This window comes from Capricornis sumatraensis, chromosome 2 (genome assembly GCF_032405125.1).
Source record: "Capricornis sumatraensis isolate serow.1 chromosome 2, serow.2, whole genome shotgun sequence".
Lineage (NCBI taxonomy): Eukaryota > Metazoa > Chordata > Mammalia > Artiodactyla > Bovidae > Capricornis > Capricornis sumatraensis.
The window spans coordinates 134,988,437-135,010,061 of NC_091070.1; the positions used below are offsets into that span (position 1 = coordinate 134,988,437).

Consider the following 21,625-nt stretch of genomic DNA (forward strand, 5'->3'; position numbering starts at 1 on the left):
GAAATTAAAAGATGCTTACTCCTTGGAAGAAAAACTATGACCAACCTAGACAGCATATTAAGAATGAGAGATATTACTTTGCCAACAAAGGTCCGTCTAGTCAAATCTATGGTTTTTCCAGTGGTCATGTATAGATGTGACAGTTGGACTGTGAAGAAAGCTGAGTGCCAAAGAATTGATGCTTTTGAACTGTGGTGCTGGAGAAGACTCTTGAGAGTCCCTTGGACTGCAAGGAGATCCAGCCAGTCCATCCTAAAGGAGATCAGTCCTGAAGATTCATTGGAAGGACTGATGCTGAAGCTGACACTCCAATACTTTGGCCACCTGATGGGAAGAACGGACTCATTTGAAAAGACCCTGATGTTGGCAAAGACTGAAGACGGGAAGAGAAGGGGACAACAGAGGATGAAATGGTTGGATGGCATCACCGACTCGATGGACCTGAGTTTGAGTAAGCTTCAGGAGTTGGTGATGGACAGGGAGGCCTGGCGTGCTACAGTCCACGGGGTCACAAAGAGTCGGACGTGACTGAGTGACTGAACTGAACTGAAAGTCTCCGGGGCTGGCAGCCACCCACTAGAACTCCAGCTGGCTTTGTGTACAATTGGTACACAGCCAATACCGGAAAGTCCCTATCTTGCCCCAAATTGGTCAGGATAAGGCTCTTTCATCATTCCCAAACTGTTTTTTTGTTTCTGAAATTAGAGAAAAACATCTTTTACAGATTCAGAACTTGAGGGAACAAAAGTGTTCCCAGGAGAAAGCTTGTGGTTATAAGTCTTATCATGTCCTGAGACTTGTAAACACAGCCCATATTGCCTGAAACAACAGCCTTGGGTCCATCAGTAGAACCTAAAAATGAAGAAAAAACGGGGAAAGGTTTATAGGTCTTTCTTTAAATTCAAGGTGTAAGCGAATTATTCCAACTTATAAATTAGTGAGTTTAAAGTACAATACTTGATTCCTGACCAAGTATTTTTTTACTTTTAAAAAATATTTCATTTATTTATTTGGCTGTGTGAGGGATTAATTGTAGTATGTGAACTCTTAGTTGTGGCATGTGGGATCTAGTTCCCTGACCAGGGATCAAAACTGGGCTCCCTATATTGGGAGCGTGCAGTCACCGGACCACCAGGAAATCCCCGTAACTAAGTTTTAAAATAAAACTGTGAGATCTCTGTGTCTATCTAGATGTATGCTTGTCTGTGCACATTATAAATACGATATGCTTTTCCCTCAGAATAGCATTATTAAAATTAATTAATAAAAGGATTCTATTTAATTGACTTAAAAATGTTTACATTGGACAGTTGGACAGTTCAGATGGTCAGGAGGAAAAAAGATAAGACATAGCAGGTATGGTTGAAGCTTTATTGGTGATCGACAGGGCTGGGCAGGGCCCATGCTGGGAGAACAAAGGCCTGCACACTAGGCCAGTTCTGGTCTTCAGGGCAGTGCTGGGGGCTCAGGCCTGAGCTCTCCAAGCCAGAGATCTGGTCAGGCTACTCACAGCAGGAAAAACAAACCAGCAACATGGAAAGGAAGGATGATCTGGTTGGCTTTAGAGCAGAAATGGTAACATCAGGGGATGATTTCACTGAAGACTGGGGTACTGTAAAGCTTAGAGATCCTAGATGAATAGTATTGGGAAAGAGCTGGGGCAAAATAGGGCCTGAGTGGGGACAAACAGAAAGAAAGATGGAGAAAACAAGACATCTGGTCCTGGGGTGCAGGAAGCGTCAGCTGTTCTCCAGGGCCCTGGGGCAACAAGCATGGCACTGGCTCCTTCATGTAGACAGAAATCCTCTCGAGGCCGTAAGGATAAGAAAAAAGAAGTCGGATCATGATCAGCTGCCCCACTGGGGCTTCAGCAGCTCCATTTCAGACACCCAAGTTGGGAAGCCCAGTACAGCCCCTGCTTGTGGGGCAAGTGTTACAGGAGGCACAGTCTTCCTGCAGCCCCTAGTGGTCAGAACTCAACCCCTTCAGTTTCCTCTAACCAATGTGCTATCTTACTAAGACCTACCACACATGGGAACTCCACTCTGAGGGTATCCACGAGAGGGTGATGTGTAGGCATCTCTGGTTCTATCACACTTCACTTAATTGCGCATCCCAGGTATTGTGTATTTTACAAACTAAGGTTGGTGTCAACCTTGCATCAAGTAAGTATATCGCCACTATTTATTCCAAGAGCATTTATTTGCTCACTAAATGTCACTAAATGTCTCTGTCACGTTTTGGTAATTATAGCACCATTTTCAAATTTTTCATAATCATTACATTTGTTAAGGTGGTCTGTGATCATTTGATCTTACTATTGCAAAACTCAACATTCAAAAAACTAAGATCATGGCATCTGGTCCCATCACTTCATGGCAAATAGGAGGAAAAAAAGTGGAAGCAGTGACAGATTTTTCTTTCTTTGGCTCCAAAATCACTGCAGATGGTGACTGCAGCCATGAAATTAAAAGATGCTTGTTCCTTGAAAGGAAAGTTATGACAAACCTAGACAGCATATTAAAAAGCAGAGACATCATTTTGCTGACAAAGGTCGCTATAGTCAAAGCCATGGTTTTCCCTGTAGGCATGTATGGATGTGAGAGTTGGACCCTAAAGAAGGCTGAGCACCGAAGAATGGATGCTTTCAAATTGTGGTGCTGGAGAAGACTCTTGAGAGTCCCTTGAACAGCAAAGAAATCAAACCAGTCAATCCTTAAGGAAATTAACCCTGAATATTCATTGGAAGGACTGATGCTGAAGGTACAATACTTTAGCCACCTGATGTGAAGAGGTGACTCACTGAAAAAGACTGATGCTGGGAAAAATTGAGGGCAACAGAGGCAACAAAGGATGAGTTGGTTGGATGGCATCATTGACTCAATGGACACAAGATTGAGCAAACTTCAGGAGATAGTAAAGGACAGAGAAGACTGGTATGCTGCAGCCAATGGGGTTACAAAGAGTCGTACTTGAATTAGTGACTAAGCAATAACAATTGCAAAAACACTACAATTCCCTGAATGCTCAGATGATGGTTAGCATTTCTTAGCAATAAACTATTTAAAATTAAGGTAAAATATATTCTTTTTGTAGACATAATGCTATTGTACACTTTGTAGATTACAGTAGGGGCTTTCCTGGTGGTTCAGTGATAAAGAATCTGCCTGCCAATGCAAAAAAACACAAGCTCCATCTCTGATCCAGGAAGATCCCACATGCCATGCAGCAACCAAGCCCAGGCGCCGCAACTATTGAGCCTGTGCTCTGAAGCCCTGGAGCCACAGCTACTGAGCCCACATGCTAAACTACTGAAGCCTGCGTTCCTAGAGCCCATGCTCAGCAACAAGAGAAGCCACTGCAGTGAGAAGTCTGCCCACTGCAACTAGAGAGTAGTCCCTGCTTGCCACAACCAGAGAAAAGCCAGCCCGGCCATGAAGACCAAGCACAGCCAAAAATAAACAAATTAGAAAAATTATTTTTTTTAAAAAAGATTACAGTATACTATAAACATAACTTTTATCAGAGACAGGCTCCAGGCTTTGCCCGCAGGGGGCCCCCTAGCACCACAAAGAGGCTCAGAAATACATAAACAACTTGCAGAAGAGACCATTGTACCCAACGACTCAGCAAACCTGGATGAAAGCTGATAGAAAAGTATAAAGCTCAGTACCAGATTCTAATTATTTCTCCTAAAGGACAAAATCCAATTGCCTGGCCTGAGACTTGAGCTTAGTCTCACTGGGCCCCTAGAGTTTCAAGGATTCAAAGATCCTGAGGCTGCGTGTATCCAACAGTCCAGGCCCCAAGAGGCCACACACGTGCAGCCCACGTCTGTCTCCAACTCACTTCCAGGCAGTCATCTGGATGATGAGCCAGATGACTCTTGAATGATCCCCAAGGCGGATCAGCTTGGACCAGAACCAGAACTGATGAGAACTAGCTGAGAAAAGAGATTCCATGATGGAGAGAGGGAATAGAAAGCAGAGCGTAGGCAGAAAATCTATTGGACTAGAGCTTCAAATTCCCAAACCTGACCTAAAGCAGACTTTGTCGCTCTCTAGTTGGTTGACTGAGGGCACCAGTGGTGAGCTGGGAAATGAGGTCAGGCTGTGCTCTTCCAGAACCAAGGTGGCTCCACCCACACCACACAGCTTGGGGTTCCTATAGTTCTCCAGATACACTGAGCCCCAGAGATTGGGCACCAGGACTATGTGACTTCTGCATCTCCCTTGTGCCTGATTCAGTGCCTCATACACAGGAGAGGGTCAGATCAGTGAATGTGACTGAAAATGATGTACTATCACACCCTGAGACAGAATTTGGGGAAACTGGAAGGAAGAAGGAAAGGAAGACAGAAAGGGAAGAGTAGTGGTCACAAGAGGTGTCAAGAAAAGTACTTCCACATGGGTATCTACCTATGTTTTCAAATGTCAGCGTCAATTAGTCCTGGGGCAGCTGCTTAGACGTTTCTGTCACGTCTGACTCTATACGACCCCATGGGCTGCAGCCACCAGTCTCCTCTGTCCATGGGATTCTCTAGGTAAGAATACTGGAGTGGGTTGTCATGCCCGCCTCCAGGGGATCCCCCTCAACCCAGGGATCGAATCTGGGTCTGCATTGCAGGCAGATTCTTTACCATTGAGCCCCCAGAGAAGCCCCCAGTTAGTCCTAGGAATCATAATACAACCCCAGGCGAGGATATGATTGCTGCTAAGCTCCCCAGGAACCAGGAGAAAAAATGTGTCTGTCTTTGGTACTTGATATCAATTCTTCTGTGTCTCATTCTACTAATCACACTGCATACTGTCCAGGGCTGTGAACTCAGACAAGAAAAGGACCTGAGCTTTTCTTTTCAGTACCAGAAACAGAGAACCACTGACTGTTGCACATAGAAGCCAGATGCTCTCACTGGGAGCCCAGCACAGGCTGTCTGTGATCTTCAGCAATTACTTGTCCTTTCAACTTAATTCCTTACTGCTTAAGACAGAGGTGATAATATGCACCCATGGGTGATTCATGTCAATGTATGGCAACAACCACCACAATATTGTAAAGAAATTATCCTCCAGTTAAAATAATTAATTTAAAAAGATGGAGGTGATAATTCTTCTACCATGTAGAAATGTTGCAAAGATGAAACACAATATATGTAAGATGCTCAGCAGATATCCTGGTATAAATCAATCATTGATAAATGGTAGATATTCTTAATTTTTAGCCCCAAGACTAAGAAAGTATCCTGGAGAAGACAGAAGAGATATAAATAGTGAGAAGTTCAGGAGAATTATTTCAAAGCGATCGAGGAAGTCTTTAAGGTTTGTGAACTCATCCAGGCACTTGGGTTCCAATCTGCGGTGCAAGTCAATGATGTCATAAGTAGATAAATCCACATAGGTGAACTGCAGAAAGGCAAAGCAAGAATGGGCTTTTAACTCTGAACCTGGGCAAAATGAACTTCTGGCTCTCAAATCTGCCCCCCTCCCCACTTCCCTTGTCCCCTGAAAACCAATGCCTTTCCCCAGAAATTGGGATAAAAGCTTCATCTTTAGAGGGATTCCCTCCAATTATGCAGGTTTCATTTTCTCCTGAAGGAAAGAACAGTTGTCACTGCCCTCAGACACTGACTCCCTGGCAGAGAGCAGGCCTCCCGGGGCTGTGTCTGATCCCAGCTGCCAGGTAAGCAGCCACGTTTTCCGACTGAACCTGGGTCGGTGCCCGGGCTGCAATTCAACCCACCTGTGTTCACTAGACTCCTATGGGTACCACCTCCCATGTGTGAGAGGCAATGGGAAGGCAAAGGGCAAAAACCACACTTTTCCTAACCCTGTCACCGCTCAGCTCCAGACACCTGCGCTGGGTGTCTGAAACAAGAGTGATGCAGGGTGTGATGCAGCCAGTGGTTGCCTCGCTGATATTCAGAGTCAATGTGGCCACATGTGGATTTACATGTGCTCTCTCTTGACTATAAAATGTTGACAGGTTTAATATTTTAGAGAACACGGTGCAGGACACCAGAACATATAGTGTCCACTATCCAGTCGAAAAGTCCAGCCTCTGGTCTCCTGCATGGCCTTCCATAATTCCCTCCAACTCTAGTGCTGACATTCTGAACTCTCTAGTGAACTAACAGAAATTCTATGTGAAATAACCTCAGAATACGAAATTATGTCGTATAAATAAATACAAACATTAAGATTTAAATGTGTCCTAATTTAATTTTTTAAAGATTGTTAAATGTTGTCTGTGTAAGCTTAGAATATGCCAAACAAAGGAATATATTTTTCACTTGAAAATAAGAAAATGAAAATAAACATTGACAAGAATCTGCCAAGTGGGATATCAGAAAAGAAAATTGCCTACTTATATTACTTTGAATAAAGAAATGCAGACAAACTAGGGCTGCAGGATTTTAGAAAAGAAACTAAGTTCAAGGTGAAAAATATGGAAAATAAGAAACAATGCTAAGAAGAAAAATTTCAAACCTACACCGGGAAGAACTGAATGGATTGTTAAATCATGTCCCCCAAGGGGCAAGTTTGGGGGAGGTCTTTGGTGCGGCTCTCACAGCACAACCCTGCTTAGGTGCCCACTTAGACTGGGGGAGCTGGGTCCGGCAGTCACCAGGACACCTGTGTCTGAAAAGCAGTGGCGTGATCAGGAGAAGCCTGGACAGCCATGCTCCCCACAGCCAGGCGCTGGGGTCCACAGCTCCAGCAACAGTCTAAAGGCCAGCTTCCAGCCCCTGGGCCAGTGGGGTGGCCCTGCAACAGAGGTGGAGCAACCCCATTACACCACAGGTGAAGGGCTGGGTTGGCTGGCCCTGCCTCTCGGATCACAGCTGGAAACCTCCCTGGCACTGAGAAACAGGAAAAGAAATTTGAAAAACAAAATAATAATAATAAAAAAACCCACATGACTGAGAAGATTATACAGAAATTTGCAACAAGTCACTGCAAACTCAGTGTCTAGACTGAGACCTGTTTTTATCACCCTTGTAGGGTGATCGAAAGTTGATATGTAAGCATCTAGTGACTGCCACACAAGAATATTGGTGATGGACAGGACCACAGTGTATCTCAATTACCACTGTTGGCCCATCACTCAAGGCCTCCTAGAGACACTCATATACATCAGATTGGCAAAACATGCAGACTGACACATAACTTGCCCTTTAAAGGCCTTAAAATAATGACACTGTCAAGGAGATTGACCAGTGGAAAAGAGGACCTCTTCTCTCCAAACCTACTTAGAGTTCTTTTATAAGGCATCTCAGCCAGTCCCCTCTAATTCATAAGTCCTGTAAAAATGGATTACTTTAGCTCTTATGTTTTGCTTTAAAAACATATTTATTATCATATTCAATGTGGGTGTTCATTTGCTCTAGATAATAAGCTGGAATAGAACCACAATAAGTTCCACTTTGCCCATTAAATAAAGGTTGTGACTGCCATCACTCCACCTTTTAACTGTGATCCAGAATTAAATGAGTAATGGGGCGAGCATAGGACACAGGGAGATTTATAGGCTGGGATTTATTCAGCAAGTGGAAACATGCACAGCCAATATACAATTAGAAAAATGTAAAGGTGGGAAACAGCAGGCTATGATAATGAGCCCATAAAATTAGCATATGATGAAATTGTGACACCCCAAGTGCCTAAGGAACAGGAAAAAGAGGCCCACGTGCCTTGCTGGGGGCACCATCAAGTAAGTTACTCTCTCTACAGAGCAATAAAATAGTCTGCTATTAAAGCTTAAAACCATTCTCACATTTTGCCTTCTAGTATCTGCTAGGAGATCTACCAAATAAAGGCCACAAACCAGAGGAAAACATCAGCTTAAGATGACACTATCGTAAGGAAAAGTAAAAAATAGAAAACCCCACATTGCCCAGTAGTGAGTGACTGACTAGGCAAATTACACTTTATCTACTGGAAGCAATGAGACATATCCAGTAAATACTTAGTAGTATGTGCACAAGTGTATGGCTAATAGGTATAGATTTTTAAGGGAAACATTAAGAAAAAAAAGAGCAGAACCTTAAAATGTATGTACACCCAAATTACATATACCCAAAGAAGTAGGCATGAGTAAAAATCAAGTGAATACTTGAAGTGATCCCCCTAATAGTAAATACCACTAGCTTAATAACTCTTCATTGAACACCCAGTATCTTCCAGGTGCTGTTCTGGTTGTATACAAACACCTGTAAGACCAGGAACAAGAAGAGACAGAAATGCCTGCCTTAAAGGTATTTATATCCTACAGGGAAGACTGATGATAAAGAAAAACATAAGCAATGTAACAATGAGACCGTGTCTATGTCCATCACAAGCAGTAAGGTGCACCATCTTAAGTGGACAACTCAGTGGGTTTTTAGATATGTATATTTTAATGGAATCACCACCTGGGTCAAGATAGAGAACATTTCCAGCCCTGCACAATCTCTTCAACAAAGACAAGCTCACCATTCAGCTGACCTCTGTTACTTTTGCCTATTAATGATCATGTAAATAGAAGGATGTAGTAAGTGCATTTGGTGTCTACATCCTTTTGTCCACATTGTGTCTCTGAGAGTCATTCATGTTATTGTGTGTAGCAGTAGCCCTTCATAATATTTTCATCATAAGTATATATATTGTATAATAATCCATCATATGAATAGTGAATTTGTATAATGGACTTATATAACATATCCCAGCTTATCTGTCCATTCTTGCATTGCCAGACATTGGAAAGTTGCCAGTTCTTGGCTTTTTCATATAAAAAGCCGCTTTGAACACTATGGTACATGTCTGTTTAAGACATAAGCACACATCCTCATTAGTATATAACAAGACGTGGCATTCCAGGGGCATAGGGTAGATGTTATGTTTAGTTCCAGGAAGTGCTGTTGGTATTCCAAAGTGGTTGTTCCACCAGCAGTGAGTGATGGTTCCAGTTACCACACATATTTGTGAATAATTGTTGGTCCTTTTAATTTTAGCCTGTGTGGGTATATAATTGGATTAACTGTGTTCATAACTTCCCCAAATCCAATATTGTTGGGCACATTTTCATATGCTGACTGGCCTTTGGGATATTCTCTTTTGTAATGCCCAGTCAAGACGTGGGCCTTGGAGTTCCCTGGTGGCTTAGTGTTTAGGATTCTGAGCTTTCAATGCCAGGCCTGGGTTCAACCTCTGGTTGGGAAACTGAGATCCTACAAGCCACGTATTGTGGGCAAAAAGCCACTTAGGCCTCTTTTTTTCATTGGTTATATTTTTAGCTAAATATTTTTGGATAAAGGTCCTTTGTGATTTGTACCATATTCTCCCAACTGAACCTTGACTGAATACTAGACCCCAAAGTAAACAACTATTTATGGTAGCATGGTCTGGGAACTCCTGAGGTCCTAGAAACTTTCTCTTAAGCAGACCACTGGACAGTGTGATTTGAAATTACTTCCAGAGGATGCAAAGCAGTGATGAATGGAGCCTGATAAAAAGGAGACCAGGAAACTTAGTATACTCATAGAAGGATGTGAAGTAAAAACACAACAACCCCAAGATCTCTATACAGACTCTGGACTTGGATACCTCACATTGGCAAGAACTGAAAAGCAAGTGCCTTAAGTTAAAAAAATATATATATACCCATCAGATATTCAAGAGAGATTGGCATCACCCTTCCCACGAACAAGGCTTAATTCTAGCTGTGTCTAATTGCATCAGAGGCCTGAAGGTCCTTATACCAGAATCGTATAACCAACAAAAACATTACTTGAGTGTACGCTAGCAACACATCTTCAGATATGCTAGGACTGAAGAAATTTACCTCGTGGGTAGCTAAGAAAATGAGGAAGTAACCCAGAAAGAAGGTCCTGAATAACAGCTGCGCAGCAGCCAACAGAGGGCGCCTGAGCTCTTAATAAGGAGGAGGAATGGATGAGAGATGGAGGCTCAGCAAGAGGCCTCCCTTCGATAATAGAAGGAGCCCTCTGAGAACTCCTGCTCTGAGGGCCTCAGAAATGGGAACAAGAAGTCTCAGAACATCCTACTACCAGACAGGATCCTCATGCACCCAGACACTGCCAGCGTCGCCACTTCATTCCTAGGAAGCAGCAGGGCCAGTTAGACAATTCAGATGGTCAGGAGGAAAAAAGATAAGACATAGCAGGTGTGGTTAAGGCTTTATTGGTGATCGGCAGGGCTGGGCAGGGCCCATGCTGGGAGAGCAAGGCCTGCACGTTAGGCCTGTCCTGGTCTTCAGGGCAGTGCTGGGGGCTCAGGCTTGAGCTCTCCAAGCCAAGGGTCTGGTCAGGCTACTCATAGCAGGGGAAAAAAAACCACCAACAACAAACAAACCAGCAACATGAAAAGGAAGGATGATCTGGTTGGCTTTAGAGCAGAAAGCATAACGTCAGGGGGTGACTTCACTGAAGAAGAGAGGGGTGCTGTAGAGCTTAAAGATCCTGGATGAATGGGGCTGGGAAAGAGTTGGGGCCAAATAAGGCCTAAGTGTGACAAATGGAAAGAAAGAAGGAGGAAAGAAAACATCTGGTTCTGGGGAGCAGGAAGCTTCAGCGGCTCTCCACACACAGCACTGGCTCCTCGCTCCATCTCGTGCCGTCCAGAGCACTACTTGTTGCCCCACACGGCCACCTTTGAATACACAGGGCGTGGGAGGAAGCGGCTGGACTTCATGTAGGCAGAGATCCTCTTCAGGCCCTGAGGGTGGGAGAAAGAAGGTCAGGTCTGCTGCCCCTCTGGGGCTCACGCAGTTCCACTCCAGACTTTGAGTTGGAACCCTGCCAACCCTTCCTTGTGGAAGTGAAGCAATCAGCAAAAAACAATCTTCCTAGGGTCCCCAGTTCTGATAAGTTACCTCCTCAGTTTCCTGTGACTAACGTGGTATCTTACTAAGACCTGCCACACATGGAGAACAGGCTGTGTTAGCTGCTGTATATACCCAGAGATGAGAATACACAGCCATCCTTCATTCCAGTCCACTTCAAATTACTCTGATTCACACGTTTTGTGTATTTCACAACCTGAAGCCTTGTGTCAACCATCACTGAGCAAGTCAACTGATGCCATTTTTCCAACCACACTTGCTCACTTTCTGTCTCTGTGTCATCTTTGGTGATTTTCCCAATATTTCTACTTTTTCATTATGATTATGTTTGTTATGTCGATCTATGATCAGTGATCTTTGATGTTACTGTGGCAAAAAAATCAAACTCCTTTAAGACTCAGATGAAAGTCTCAGCATTTTTTGGCAAGAAAGTTTCAGGTCTGTTTGTTTGTTTGTTTGGCCGAGATGTGCAGCATGTGGGATCTTAAGATTCCAGAGCACGAATCAAATCCAGGCCCCTGGCAGTGAAAGCATGGAGTCCTAACCACTGGACTGCCAGAGAAGTAATGCCCAGCAATAAATAAATATCTTATATTTAAATATCTTATATTTAAATTAAGATAAATATATATATATATTTTAGGTATAATACTATTGCACATTTTACAGGCTACAGTATACTATAAACAACTTTTACATGCCCTGAGAAACCAAAAAAGCTATGTGACTTGCTTCACTGTATTGTGGGCATCTAGATCCAAACCCTCAATACATCAGGGAGGATTGTATCTTGAAGTCTTTATAGTGGGCAATTTCCTTCCCTCTCTTTACTTCTTCCAGTTACTCATGATTCTGTCTCAGAGACAGGATCATACATTTATTTTAAGTTACATTCACTGATCTGACCCTCTCCCCTGTATGAGTCACTGTATCAGGCCCAGAGGGGATGCAGAAGTCACCCAGTCCTGGTGCCCATTCTCTGGGGCTCAGTGCAGCTGGAGAACCACAGGAATTCTGAGGTATATGTGATGACTGGTCCACTGGAGAAGGGAATGGAAAACCACTTTAGCATTCTTGCCTTCAGAACCCCATGAACAGTATGAAAAGGCAAAATAATTGGATACTGAACGAGGAACTTCCCAGGTCAGTATGTGCCCAATATGCTACTGGAGATCAGTGGAGAAATAACTCCAGAAAGAATGAAGGGATGGAACCAAAGCAAAAACAATACCCCGCTGTGGATGTGACTGGTGATAGAACCAAGGTCCGATGCTGTAAAGAGCAATATTGCATAGGAACCTGGAATGTCAGATCCATGAATCAAGGCAAATTGGAAGTGGTCAAACAAGAGATGGCAAGAGTGAACGTCGACATTCTAGGAATCAGCAAACTAAAATGGACTGGAATGGGTGAGTTTAACTCAGATGACCATTATATCTACTGCTGTGGGCAGGAATCCCTCAGAAGAAATGGAGTAGCCATCGTGGTCAACAAAAGAGTCTGAAATGCAGTACTTGGATGCAATCTCAAAAATGACAGAATGATCTCTGTTCGTTTCCAAGGCAAACCATTCAATATCACGGTAATCCAAGTCTATGCCCGAACCAGTAATGCTGAAGAAGCTGAAGTTGAACGGTTCTATGAAGACCTACAAGACCTTGTAGAACTAACACCCCAAAAAGATGTCCTTTTCATTATAGGGGACTGGAATGCAAAAGTAGGAAGTCAAGAAACACCTGGAGTAACAGGCAAATTTGGCCTTGGAATGAGGAATGAAGCAGGGCAAAGACTAATAGAGTTTTGCCAAGAAAATGCACTGGTCATAGAAAACACCCTCTTCCAACAATGCAAGAGAAGACTCTACATGGACATCACCAGATGGTCAACACCGAAATCAGACTGATTATATTCTTTGCAGCCAAAGATGGAGAAGCTCTATACAGTCAACAAAAACAAGACCAGGAGCTGACTGTGGCTCAGATCATGAACTCCTTATTGCCAAATTCAGACTTAAATTGAAGAAAGTAGGGAAAACCACTAGACCATTCAGGTATGACCTAAATCAAATCCCTTATGATTATACAGTGGAAGTGAGAAATAGATTTAAGGGCCTAGATCTGATAGATAGAGTGCCTGATGAACTATAGAATGAGGTTCGTGACATTGTACAGGAGACAGGGATCAAGACCATCCCCATGGAAAAGAAGTGCAAAAAAGCAAAATGGCTTTCTGGGGAGGCCTTACAAATAGCTGTGAAAAGAAGAGAAGCAAAAAGCAAAGGAGAAAAGGAAAGATATAAGCATCTGAATGCAGAGGTCCAAAGAATAGCAAGAAGAGATAAGAAAGCCTTCTTCAGGGATCAATGCAAAGAAATAGAGGAAAAGAACAGAATGGGAAAGACTAGAGATCTCTTCAAGAAAATTAGAGATACCAAGAGAACATTTCATGCAAAGATGGGCTCGATAAAGGACAGAAATGGTATGGACCTAACAGAAGCAGAAGATATTAAGAAGAGGTAGCAAGAATACACAGAAGAACTGTACAAAAAAGATCTTCACGACCCGGATAATCATGATGGTGTAATCACTCATCTAGAGCCAGACATCCTGGAATGTGAAGTCAAGTGGGCCTTAGAAAGCATCACTATGAACAAAGCTAGTGGAGGTGATGGAATTCCAGTGGAGCTGTTTCAAATCCTGAAAGATGATGCTGTGAAAGTGCTGCACTCAATATGCCAGCAAATTTGGAAAACTCAGCAGTGGCCACAGGACTGGACAAGGTCAGTTTTCATTTCAATCCCAAAGAAAGGCAATGCCAAAGAATGCTCAAACTACTGAACAATTGCACTCATCTCACATGTTAGTAAAGTAATGCTCAAAATTCTCCACTAGGCTTCAACAATACATGAACTGTGAACTTCCTAATGTTCAAGTTGGTCTTAGAAAAGGCAGAGGAACCAGAGATCAAATTGCCAACATCCACTGGATCATGGAAAAAGAAAGAGAGTTCCAGAAAAACATCTATTTCTGCTTTATTGACTATACCAAAGCCTTTGACTGTGTGGATAACAATAAACTGTGGAAAATTCTGAGAGATGGGAATACCAGACCACCTGACCTGCCTCTTGAGAAATCTGTATGCAGGTCAGGAAGCAACAGTTAGAACTGGCCATGAAACAACAGACTGGTTCCAAATAGGAAAAGGAGTGCCTCAAGGTTGTATATTGTCACCCTGCTTATTTAATTTATATACAGAGTACATCATGAGAAACACTGGGCTGGAGGAAACACAAGCTGGAATCAAGATTGCCGGGAGAAATATCAATAACCTTAGATATGCAGATGACACCACCCTTATGGCAGAAAGTGAAGAGGAACTAAAGAGCCTCTAGATGAAAGTGAAAGAGGAGAGTGAAAAAGTTGGCTTAAAGCTCAACATTCAGAAAACGAAGATCCGGTCCCATCACTTCATGGGAAATAGATGGGGAAACAGTGGAAACAGTGTCAGACTTTATTTTGGGGGGCTCCAAAATCACTGCAGATGATGATTGCAGCCATGAAATTAAAAGACGCTTACTCCTTGGAAGTAAAGTTATGACCAACCTAGATAGCATATTCAAAAGCAGAGACATTACTTTGCTGACTAAGGTCTGTCTAGTCAAGGCTATGGTTTTCTCAGTGGTCATATATGGATGTGAGAGTTGGACTGTGAAGAAGGCTGAGCACCAAAGAATTGATGCTTTTGAACTGTGGTGTTGGAGAAGACTCTTGAGAGTCCCTTGGACTGCAAGGAGATCCAACCAGTCCATTCTGAAGGAGATCAGCCCTGGGATTTCTTTGGAAGGAATGAAGCTAAAGCTGAAACTCCAGTACTTTGGCCACCTCATGTGAAGAGTTGACTCATTGGAAAAGACTCTGATGCTGGGAGGGATTGGGGGCAGGAGCAGAAGGGGACGACTGAGGATGAGATGGCTGGATGGCATCACCGACTCGATGGACGTGAGTCTGAGTGAACTCCGGGAGTTGGTGATGGGCAGGGAGGCTTGGTGTGCTACAATTCATGGGGTCTCAAAGGGTTGGACACGACTGAGCGAATGAACTGAACTAAACTGAACCGAGAACCTCCACAGAAGTAGCCTAAGAGTGGTTCTAGTGTGTCCTTATCTGGGGGGAAATGGGATCACAGAGGTTAAGCACCTTCCTCACATTCAAGCCGCTAATAAGTGATAGCGTGGAACTCAGCCTGGCTCTGTCTTCAACTCTGTGCTCTTGGCAAAGCACTCCCTTCCCCCATTTCCCTACAGGAGGGCTTGTCTTTCCCCCTGCACACAAACTTGGTTCTTTCGCAGAGGGAGACTCCAGGCTTTGCCCACAGAGGGACCCGTAGCACAACAAAGAGCCTCAGAAAGTACATGAGCAGCTTGCAGAAGAGACCAGATCTCACCCAGTGACTCAGCAAAACCCAGAAGAAAGGCAATAGGAGGGTGAGAAGCAGCAAGACCAGGCTCTAATTATTCCACTTAAAGGACAGAATCCAACTCCTGGCCTGGGACCTGAGCCTACTCTTACTGGGCCCTGACCTACCTCATCCCCAGTCCTGCTACAGCTACCCAGGCAGTGAGACACTCAGATACACCTGTGCACCATCTTCTCAAGACAGACAGTGCCCCAGAGTTCCCAGGAGTCCCAGACCTAGGGCTGACTGTTCCCCACAGCCCAGGGCCCTACAAGCCACACACTGCAGTCCACATCTGTCCCCGTCTTCCTTCCCAGGCACTCATCTCAATTCTTTGTTGCTCTCCAATTATCAATAGTTGACTGAGGGTGACGATGAGCTGGGAGGTGAGGTCAGGCTGTGCTCCTCCAGAACCAAGGGGGCTCCACCCACACCACACAGCTTCAGGGTTCCTGAAGTTCTCCAGCTGCACTGAGCCCCAGAGTTAGGACTCCAGGATTCTGTGACTTCTGTATCCCTCCTGTGCCTCACACAGTGCCTCATACAGAAGACAGGGTCAGATCAGTGAATGTGACTTAAAATGAATGGATCATCCCGTCTCTGAGCAGAATTATGAGTAACTGGAAGAAGGAAAGAGAGGGAAGGAAACTGCCTACTAGAGAGACAAGATAAAATCTTCCCAAGAAGGCACCTACCTATGGAAGAAAATCCCAGAACCAATTACATTCTTGGAAATCTCAGTACAACCCCAGAGAGGGAGCCAATAAGCCACAGGGCCCTTGGGTGATCAGGAAAAAACATTATGTCTTTGATACCTAACATCACTCTTACTGTGTCTCAACTCAACTAATGCCAGCCACATCCAAACTCCTGAGATTTCTGCTTCCTCCACACTCTCCAGAACTCTGAGCCCAGACAACAAAAGGACCTGAGCTTCTCTCTTCCACACAGGAAACGGAGAGCCACTGGCTGCTCCCCATAGAATCCAGACACTCTGACCGGGAGCCCAGCACAGCCTGCACTGGTTCTGTGACCATCAGAAATTACATATCCTTTTGGCTTATTCCTTGTCTTTTAGATGGAGGTGATACTTCTTTATCTTGTAGAAATAAGGCAAAGATCAAATCTGACACAATGTATGTAAAGCCCTGAGCAGAAAACCTGTCATAAACCAAGTTCTCAATAAATGCTAGGTATACTTGGTTTCGTTCCAATTAGGAAAGCTGCAGGGAGACGAGTGTAGAGGAAAGAGATGTATTAACAGTAGGAGGATCAGGAGAATACCTCAAAACGAGAGATGAAGTCTTTCAGGTTTGGGAATGCATCCAGGCACTTGGGCTCAAATATGCGGTGAATGTCAAGAACGTCATAAACCAGGAAATCCACAAAGGTGAGCTGCAGAAAGACAAAGCATGAATGCGCACCATACTCTGAACCTCAGGAAAATGACAGCTCTCCCTCCCCTAAAGCCATCCCACTTACCTTGTCCCCTGCAAACCAAGGCCTCCTCCCCAGAAACTCTGAGTAGAGCTTCATCTTTCCAGGGATCTCCTTCAAGTATTGAGGCTTTAGTTTCTCCTGAGACACAAAACAGCCATCACTGACCTCAGAAACAGACTCCCTGGCAGAACAGGCCTCCTGGGGCTGTGTCTGATCTCAGCTGCCAGGTGACCAGCCATGTCCCCCGACTGAACCTGGGTTGGTACCCAGCTGCTATTCAACCCACCTGTGTTCATCAGACTCCTATGGGTACCACCTCCCATCTGTGAGAGGCGATGGGAAGGCAAAGGGCAAAACCACACTGTCCCTGACCCTGTCACCTACCAGTCAGCTCCAGACACCTGCCCGGGGTCAGACCAGCAGTGCTGTGAGACTTGGTAGAGGTCAGGCCTCAAACCTCAGGCTGATCAACACTAAAACAACTAGGAAAGAAGTCCTTTGTTCCAGTGTGGGAGACAGAATGGTGTGGATGCCTGGACAGTTTCTGGACAGTTGGAAAGAATTGGAAGCTGAAAGGAAGGAAGGAAATGAATAAAGTCTGACCCTGGGCTGCCCACTGGACACATGTCCTGATTCCTGAGATGCCAAGGAGGAGGCACTGGTTGAACTCGTAAACACCTATCTAGGATCTGAATTTCTACCCTGGGAGGCTGGACTCTACCCTAAGACTGATGGGAACTGAGTCCAAGCTTGCATTTCATGCACTGGGAGTTCTAAGGGTCACTCTCGGAACTCTGTAGGGACTAGCTTGGTGAATCAGTAGCTCTAAGGAGTTTAAATGGCAAAAGGACCAGTGTAGATGGGACCCTGCCCAACTCAGTAGGCGTGGACTCACAAAGTCAGGACTTTAACAGATCCTGACCCCATGTGGAGTAGACCAAGCCCTGCCCACCAGGCACAATGGGTTTATGCCTGACATGCTGAAGAGGAGGCATTGGGCTAACAAGGTAAATATCCTGTCTAGGAACTGAATTTCCACCTTGGGGAGTCTAGATTCTATCCTTAGATTGGGGGGAACTGAGTCAGAGCTTCTATATGCTGAATTAGAGTTATGAGAATCACTCAGAGAACTCCATATAAACCAGCTCAGTAGCTCCAAGGAGATCAAATTACAAAATGATCTTTGTAGAAGGGATAAACTAAGCTAGTCTCCTTTTAAAGCACATCCATCCCAGATCAGCAGGAGGAGACTCACAAATTCAGAGTTGTAGCAGAGCATAATAAAGTCATTAACAGTGTCCGTAGCCTGGTTCTCCAATACATCCACGCGAATCTTCTCCTCCTCTGTCTCCCCACCTGTACCCACACAACAGAGAGTCACCCTCAGTATCCCCTCCCAGCCCAGCCCAGGGCATGGCCACCTTTATCCCTGCCCCCAACCCCAGCCCCACTCACACATGTTGTGCTTGCGAGCAATGTAGCGAAGGATGGCCTTGCTCTGGGTGAGCTTGTGAGCTCCATCAATTAAGTAGGGCAACTGGAAGAACAACAAAGCCAGGTCAGGTGGGCCACCAGGCTCCCCTGCATCTGCTCCCTTGAGCAAGGGCAGAGATGAAACCTGGCACTCACAGAGCCTGTCCCATGGTGGGCACTAAATAACATGCTATAAAATGGAGGGATGAGCTGGGACAGAGCATCACTGAAGGGCAGAGGAGAGAACCAGGAAGCTGAGAGACAAGAGCAGAAGGCACCTGTTCCTGAAACCTCTAAGCCAGGAAAGGAGATGGATGGAGACACTGTCCACTCCCCCTCCCAGCACCCCACCCCGGCACCTACATTGGGGAAGTCCAGGCCCAGCTTGAATTTTTCATTCAGCCACTGGCTTCTGTCATAGTCAGGAGCTGAGAAAAAGAAGATGCAGTGAAACAATCTCCCACAAATCCAACCCTCCTTCCCGGGGGACCTACCAAGGAGTCAGGGGCAAGACTCCCCTGAACTGGTGGATCTGAAATCTGAACCACTAATCTCACATGGAGCTTTGAGGGAAAAAACAAACAGGAATTTCCTGAAACTACATGAGTAATCCTTACAAAGGATTTAGGTAATCACTAAGGGGAGCCTGTGCCAATGGCTGATACAGGACCCAGCTGTGGACTCATATCCTTCCTTGGAGGCCAGCTGCACCCTAAAGCGTTCGGGAAGGGGCAGGTCCCTGCTCCGGCTGGTGGAAGGCGTTAGACATGAACAACAGGGGTCAGGACATGGGATGCTTGGCACCAAACCAGCATGAGTTGAGCAGAAGCCAGGACATGACAAGGATGCCATTACCGTCCCCCATCGTGTACTTCTTTTCCTCATAGTTTGAGTCTGTGTACTCCAGGAGCAGGCGGATGGCGTGGGCTAGCTGAGAAAGATGCCAGGACACAGGGCAGACGTCAGGTCTTGACTGCAAAACTTTCACCGTTCCAGTCACTCCCATACTCCCAGCCCTCTCCCCCATCCACCCACTTCTGAGCGCCCACACACACACACACACACACACCCCTGGGAAGAGGTCTTGACTGCAAAACTTTCACCGTTCCAGTCACTCCCATACTCCCAGCCCTCTCCCCCATCCACCCACTTCTGAGCGCCCACACACACACACACACACACACACACACACACACACACACACACACACACACACCCCTGGGAAGGAGGCGGCGGTGCGAAGGGGCTAAGCTGCAGCGAGCAGAAAACATTTCTGGCTTACTGGTCCCCAACTGCGCAGCATATCCCCGCCCGCCTCCATCCCACCCGCCCTAGCGGACCCCCGCTCACCCCGCGGAGGTCCCAGTAACCCAGGGTCATCGCCATAGCCAGAGTCTGTGGATCGGGTTTCTAGCTCGGCACCGTTGATTTGGATGTTTATCCGGTGCCTGGGTGTGGTCTGAGTGAGGCCACGCCCCATTGCGTCTCTTTGTCCCGCTCCCAATTATTGCCCAATCCCCAAAGCTTCCTGGCACTAGGGGCACCCGGGACTCTTCAACGAGGCATCTGCGCCCCGGTCAGTCGAAGTAGTCCATTTCCCCCTCCAGCCTCAAAACTCGGGAGCCGAGCTCTGGGCACCAGGACGCTGAGGGCAGTCCGATTTCAGCTAAATCGGGGAAGTTGGTACTGCGCTCGGGAAACAAGCCTGAATCCTAACGACAGCACGAATCTTCCACCTCCCCTGCCCTCCCACGATCATTGAGACTTGCTCCCGGGTTACCAAGTTCCCTTGGGCTCTGGGAAGCTCTTAACTGCCAAGTTAAGTCTAAGAGTGGGTGCCCCTCAAATCGAAACTCTAAATGAGCCGCTGGCACAGGAAGATCAGTACTCCAAGTAATCCTCACGCTCCCCCGACTCTTTACAATCCCTGACGGCAGCATATCTTCTAGAACAGACTATTAATGGGATACAAGAAACACCCACAAGGTGCAGGAAGAAGTTTGTCAATGCTTTTCGTTTCCGGGACTAGAGGGGACTCATCCCTTCAGTCGTGTAGCTAAGAGTGATAATCATCAAATGTAAATTAATCAAGTAGATTTATGGCCTAAATAATGAATCCAAATACAGAAGCAGGTCCAGCAAAGAAGATATCCAGGTGCAACTCCAGAAATAACCCGACAACCAGCTAGATGTACTTCATTTTGACTGGGTCAGTGACCTGGACTGTGGTAGTCACAGAGGGCTCTGAATGAAGCAGGGAGAGCTGTTTTTTGAGCAGCTAGGAGCCTCTCCTGCTGCGAGGGGGACCGATAGGGGTGGCCAGCAAGGAGCCTGGAGGACACCACACAGGACTGCAGTTAGAGTGGGCCCAGCACAGCCTGGCTGTCCATGTCCACAGATTCCTGCCCTGATCTTGACCCAGGTGTGGTTTTGTGTAGGAGAGGGTGGCTCAGGTGTCCTTTCATGTCACTCTGTGATACAGCCTCCTCAAAAACAATGTCCCACCTGCCAACTCTCCTCTTTGAAGATTGAAGGCTATTTCAAAATTACGAGAATAAGACAAGGTTGGCCTGTATTTCCTTTTCCCTTGTTTAAAGTACACTACAAAGTAATGGATACACAAAAAGAGACGATAAGACCTTTTGAAAACAAATCGATTTCAGAAGTTAAAAGGCAAGCTTGGAACTCTACAGGAAAGTCCGTTTAAAATTGGCTAACACTTTTTAAGGATAGAAAGGTCCCAGTATTGAATAAAGGTTTCAGACCACCAAGATAAAGTATGGAGTGGGGGTTTGAAGAAGACAGACTTTCTCTAATCCATGTTAAATCACAGACTCAGAGTCTACACATCTCTGCTAAGCTGGGGAGCAGGGAAAGTGTTATCAGCAGAGACCAGCAGAGCTCAGTCCCTCTGTGGATGCCCCTAGCCATTCCCACCCTGCCAGTCCTCAGAGCTCAGCTCGGGGTCCAGACTCAGGAGGCAAACAGGAAAAGGCAGATTCCCTCGTCGTTTTGCCCAAAGGGAGGCGACAGTGGCTCTGGCCACGCAAAAGTGCTGCCTCTCTTTATAGTTACATTTTTCATGTTATAAAGGGGTTGTCATTCTGAGTTTCACACATCTTGAGCTTGGAAAAGACACACGACCGGATTCCACTGAGAAAATGACTTTCTTAAAAACACTAAACAGAATAATAACGGTTAAAATATGTAGATCAGATATTGTTATGCTAGTATTCAGTCAGTCAGTCATTTATTTACAAAAATCATTGAAATTCTGTCACAGAGCAGCACTAAGAAAAAGAAAATTCTGGGTACTAAAGGCTGCAACTCAGCTAGGAAATACAAGGAGAGATTTTAAAATACAGAAGAGATTTTTAAGTGTTCAAAATCTCTGAGGAGCACTGAGAGGGAGGGAGCT

The 21,625-nt window shown here is 45.3% G+C and overlaps 1 protein-coding gene across 2 annotated transcripts; it reads right to left on the reverse strand.

The window, feature by feature from the left end:
- Positions 1 to 10,176: 10,176 nt before the first annotated feature.
- LOC138074013 (glutathione S-transferase Mu 1) lies at positions 10,177 to 19,649 on the reverse strand. 2 transcript variants are annotated; one of them, XM_068965995.1, is made up of 8 exons: positions 19,558 to 19,649; positions 19,063 to 19,138; positions 18,571 to 18,635; positions 18,190 to 18,271; positions 17,990 to 18,090; positions 16,777 to 16,872; positions 16,579 to 16,689; positions 10,177 to 10,712 (listed from the first exon to the last, which is right to left on the reverse strand). In XM_068965995.1, the coding sequence occupies exons 1-8, from the start codon at positions 19,591 to 19,593 to the stop codon at positions 10,623 to 10,625; spliced, it is 657 nt and encodes a 218-aa protein (XP_068822096.1). In that variant the 5' UTR covers positions 19,594 to 19,649; the 3' UTR covers positions 10,177 to 10,622. The 2 variants fall into 2 exon arrangements, with proteins under 2 accessions (XP_068822096.1, XP_068822097.1); XM_068965996.1 differs by lacking the exon at positions 16,579 to 16,689.
- Positions 19,650 to 21,625: the final 1,976 nt, after the last annotated feature.

Excerpts from the sequence above, each read along its gene's own strand:
- LOC138074013 (XM_068965995.1), bottom strand. The coding sequence starts at position 19,593 with ATGGCGATGACCCTGGGTTACTGGGACCTCCGCGGG. Across the intron at positions 16,873-17,989 it reads TCTGCTACAACTCTGAATTT|GAGAAACTAAAGCCTCAATA; the intron begins GTGAGTCTCCTC and ends TTTGTGTCTCAG. Across the intron at positions 10,713-16,578 it reads ACTTCATCTCTCGTTTTGAG|GGCCTGAAGAGGATCTCTGC; the intron begins GTATTCTCCTGA and ends TCCCACCCTCAG.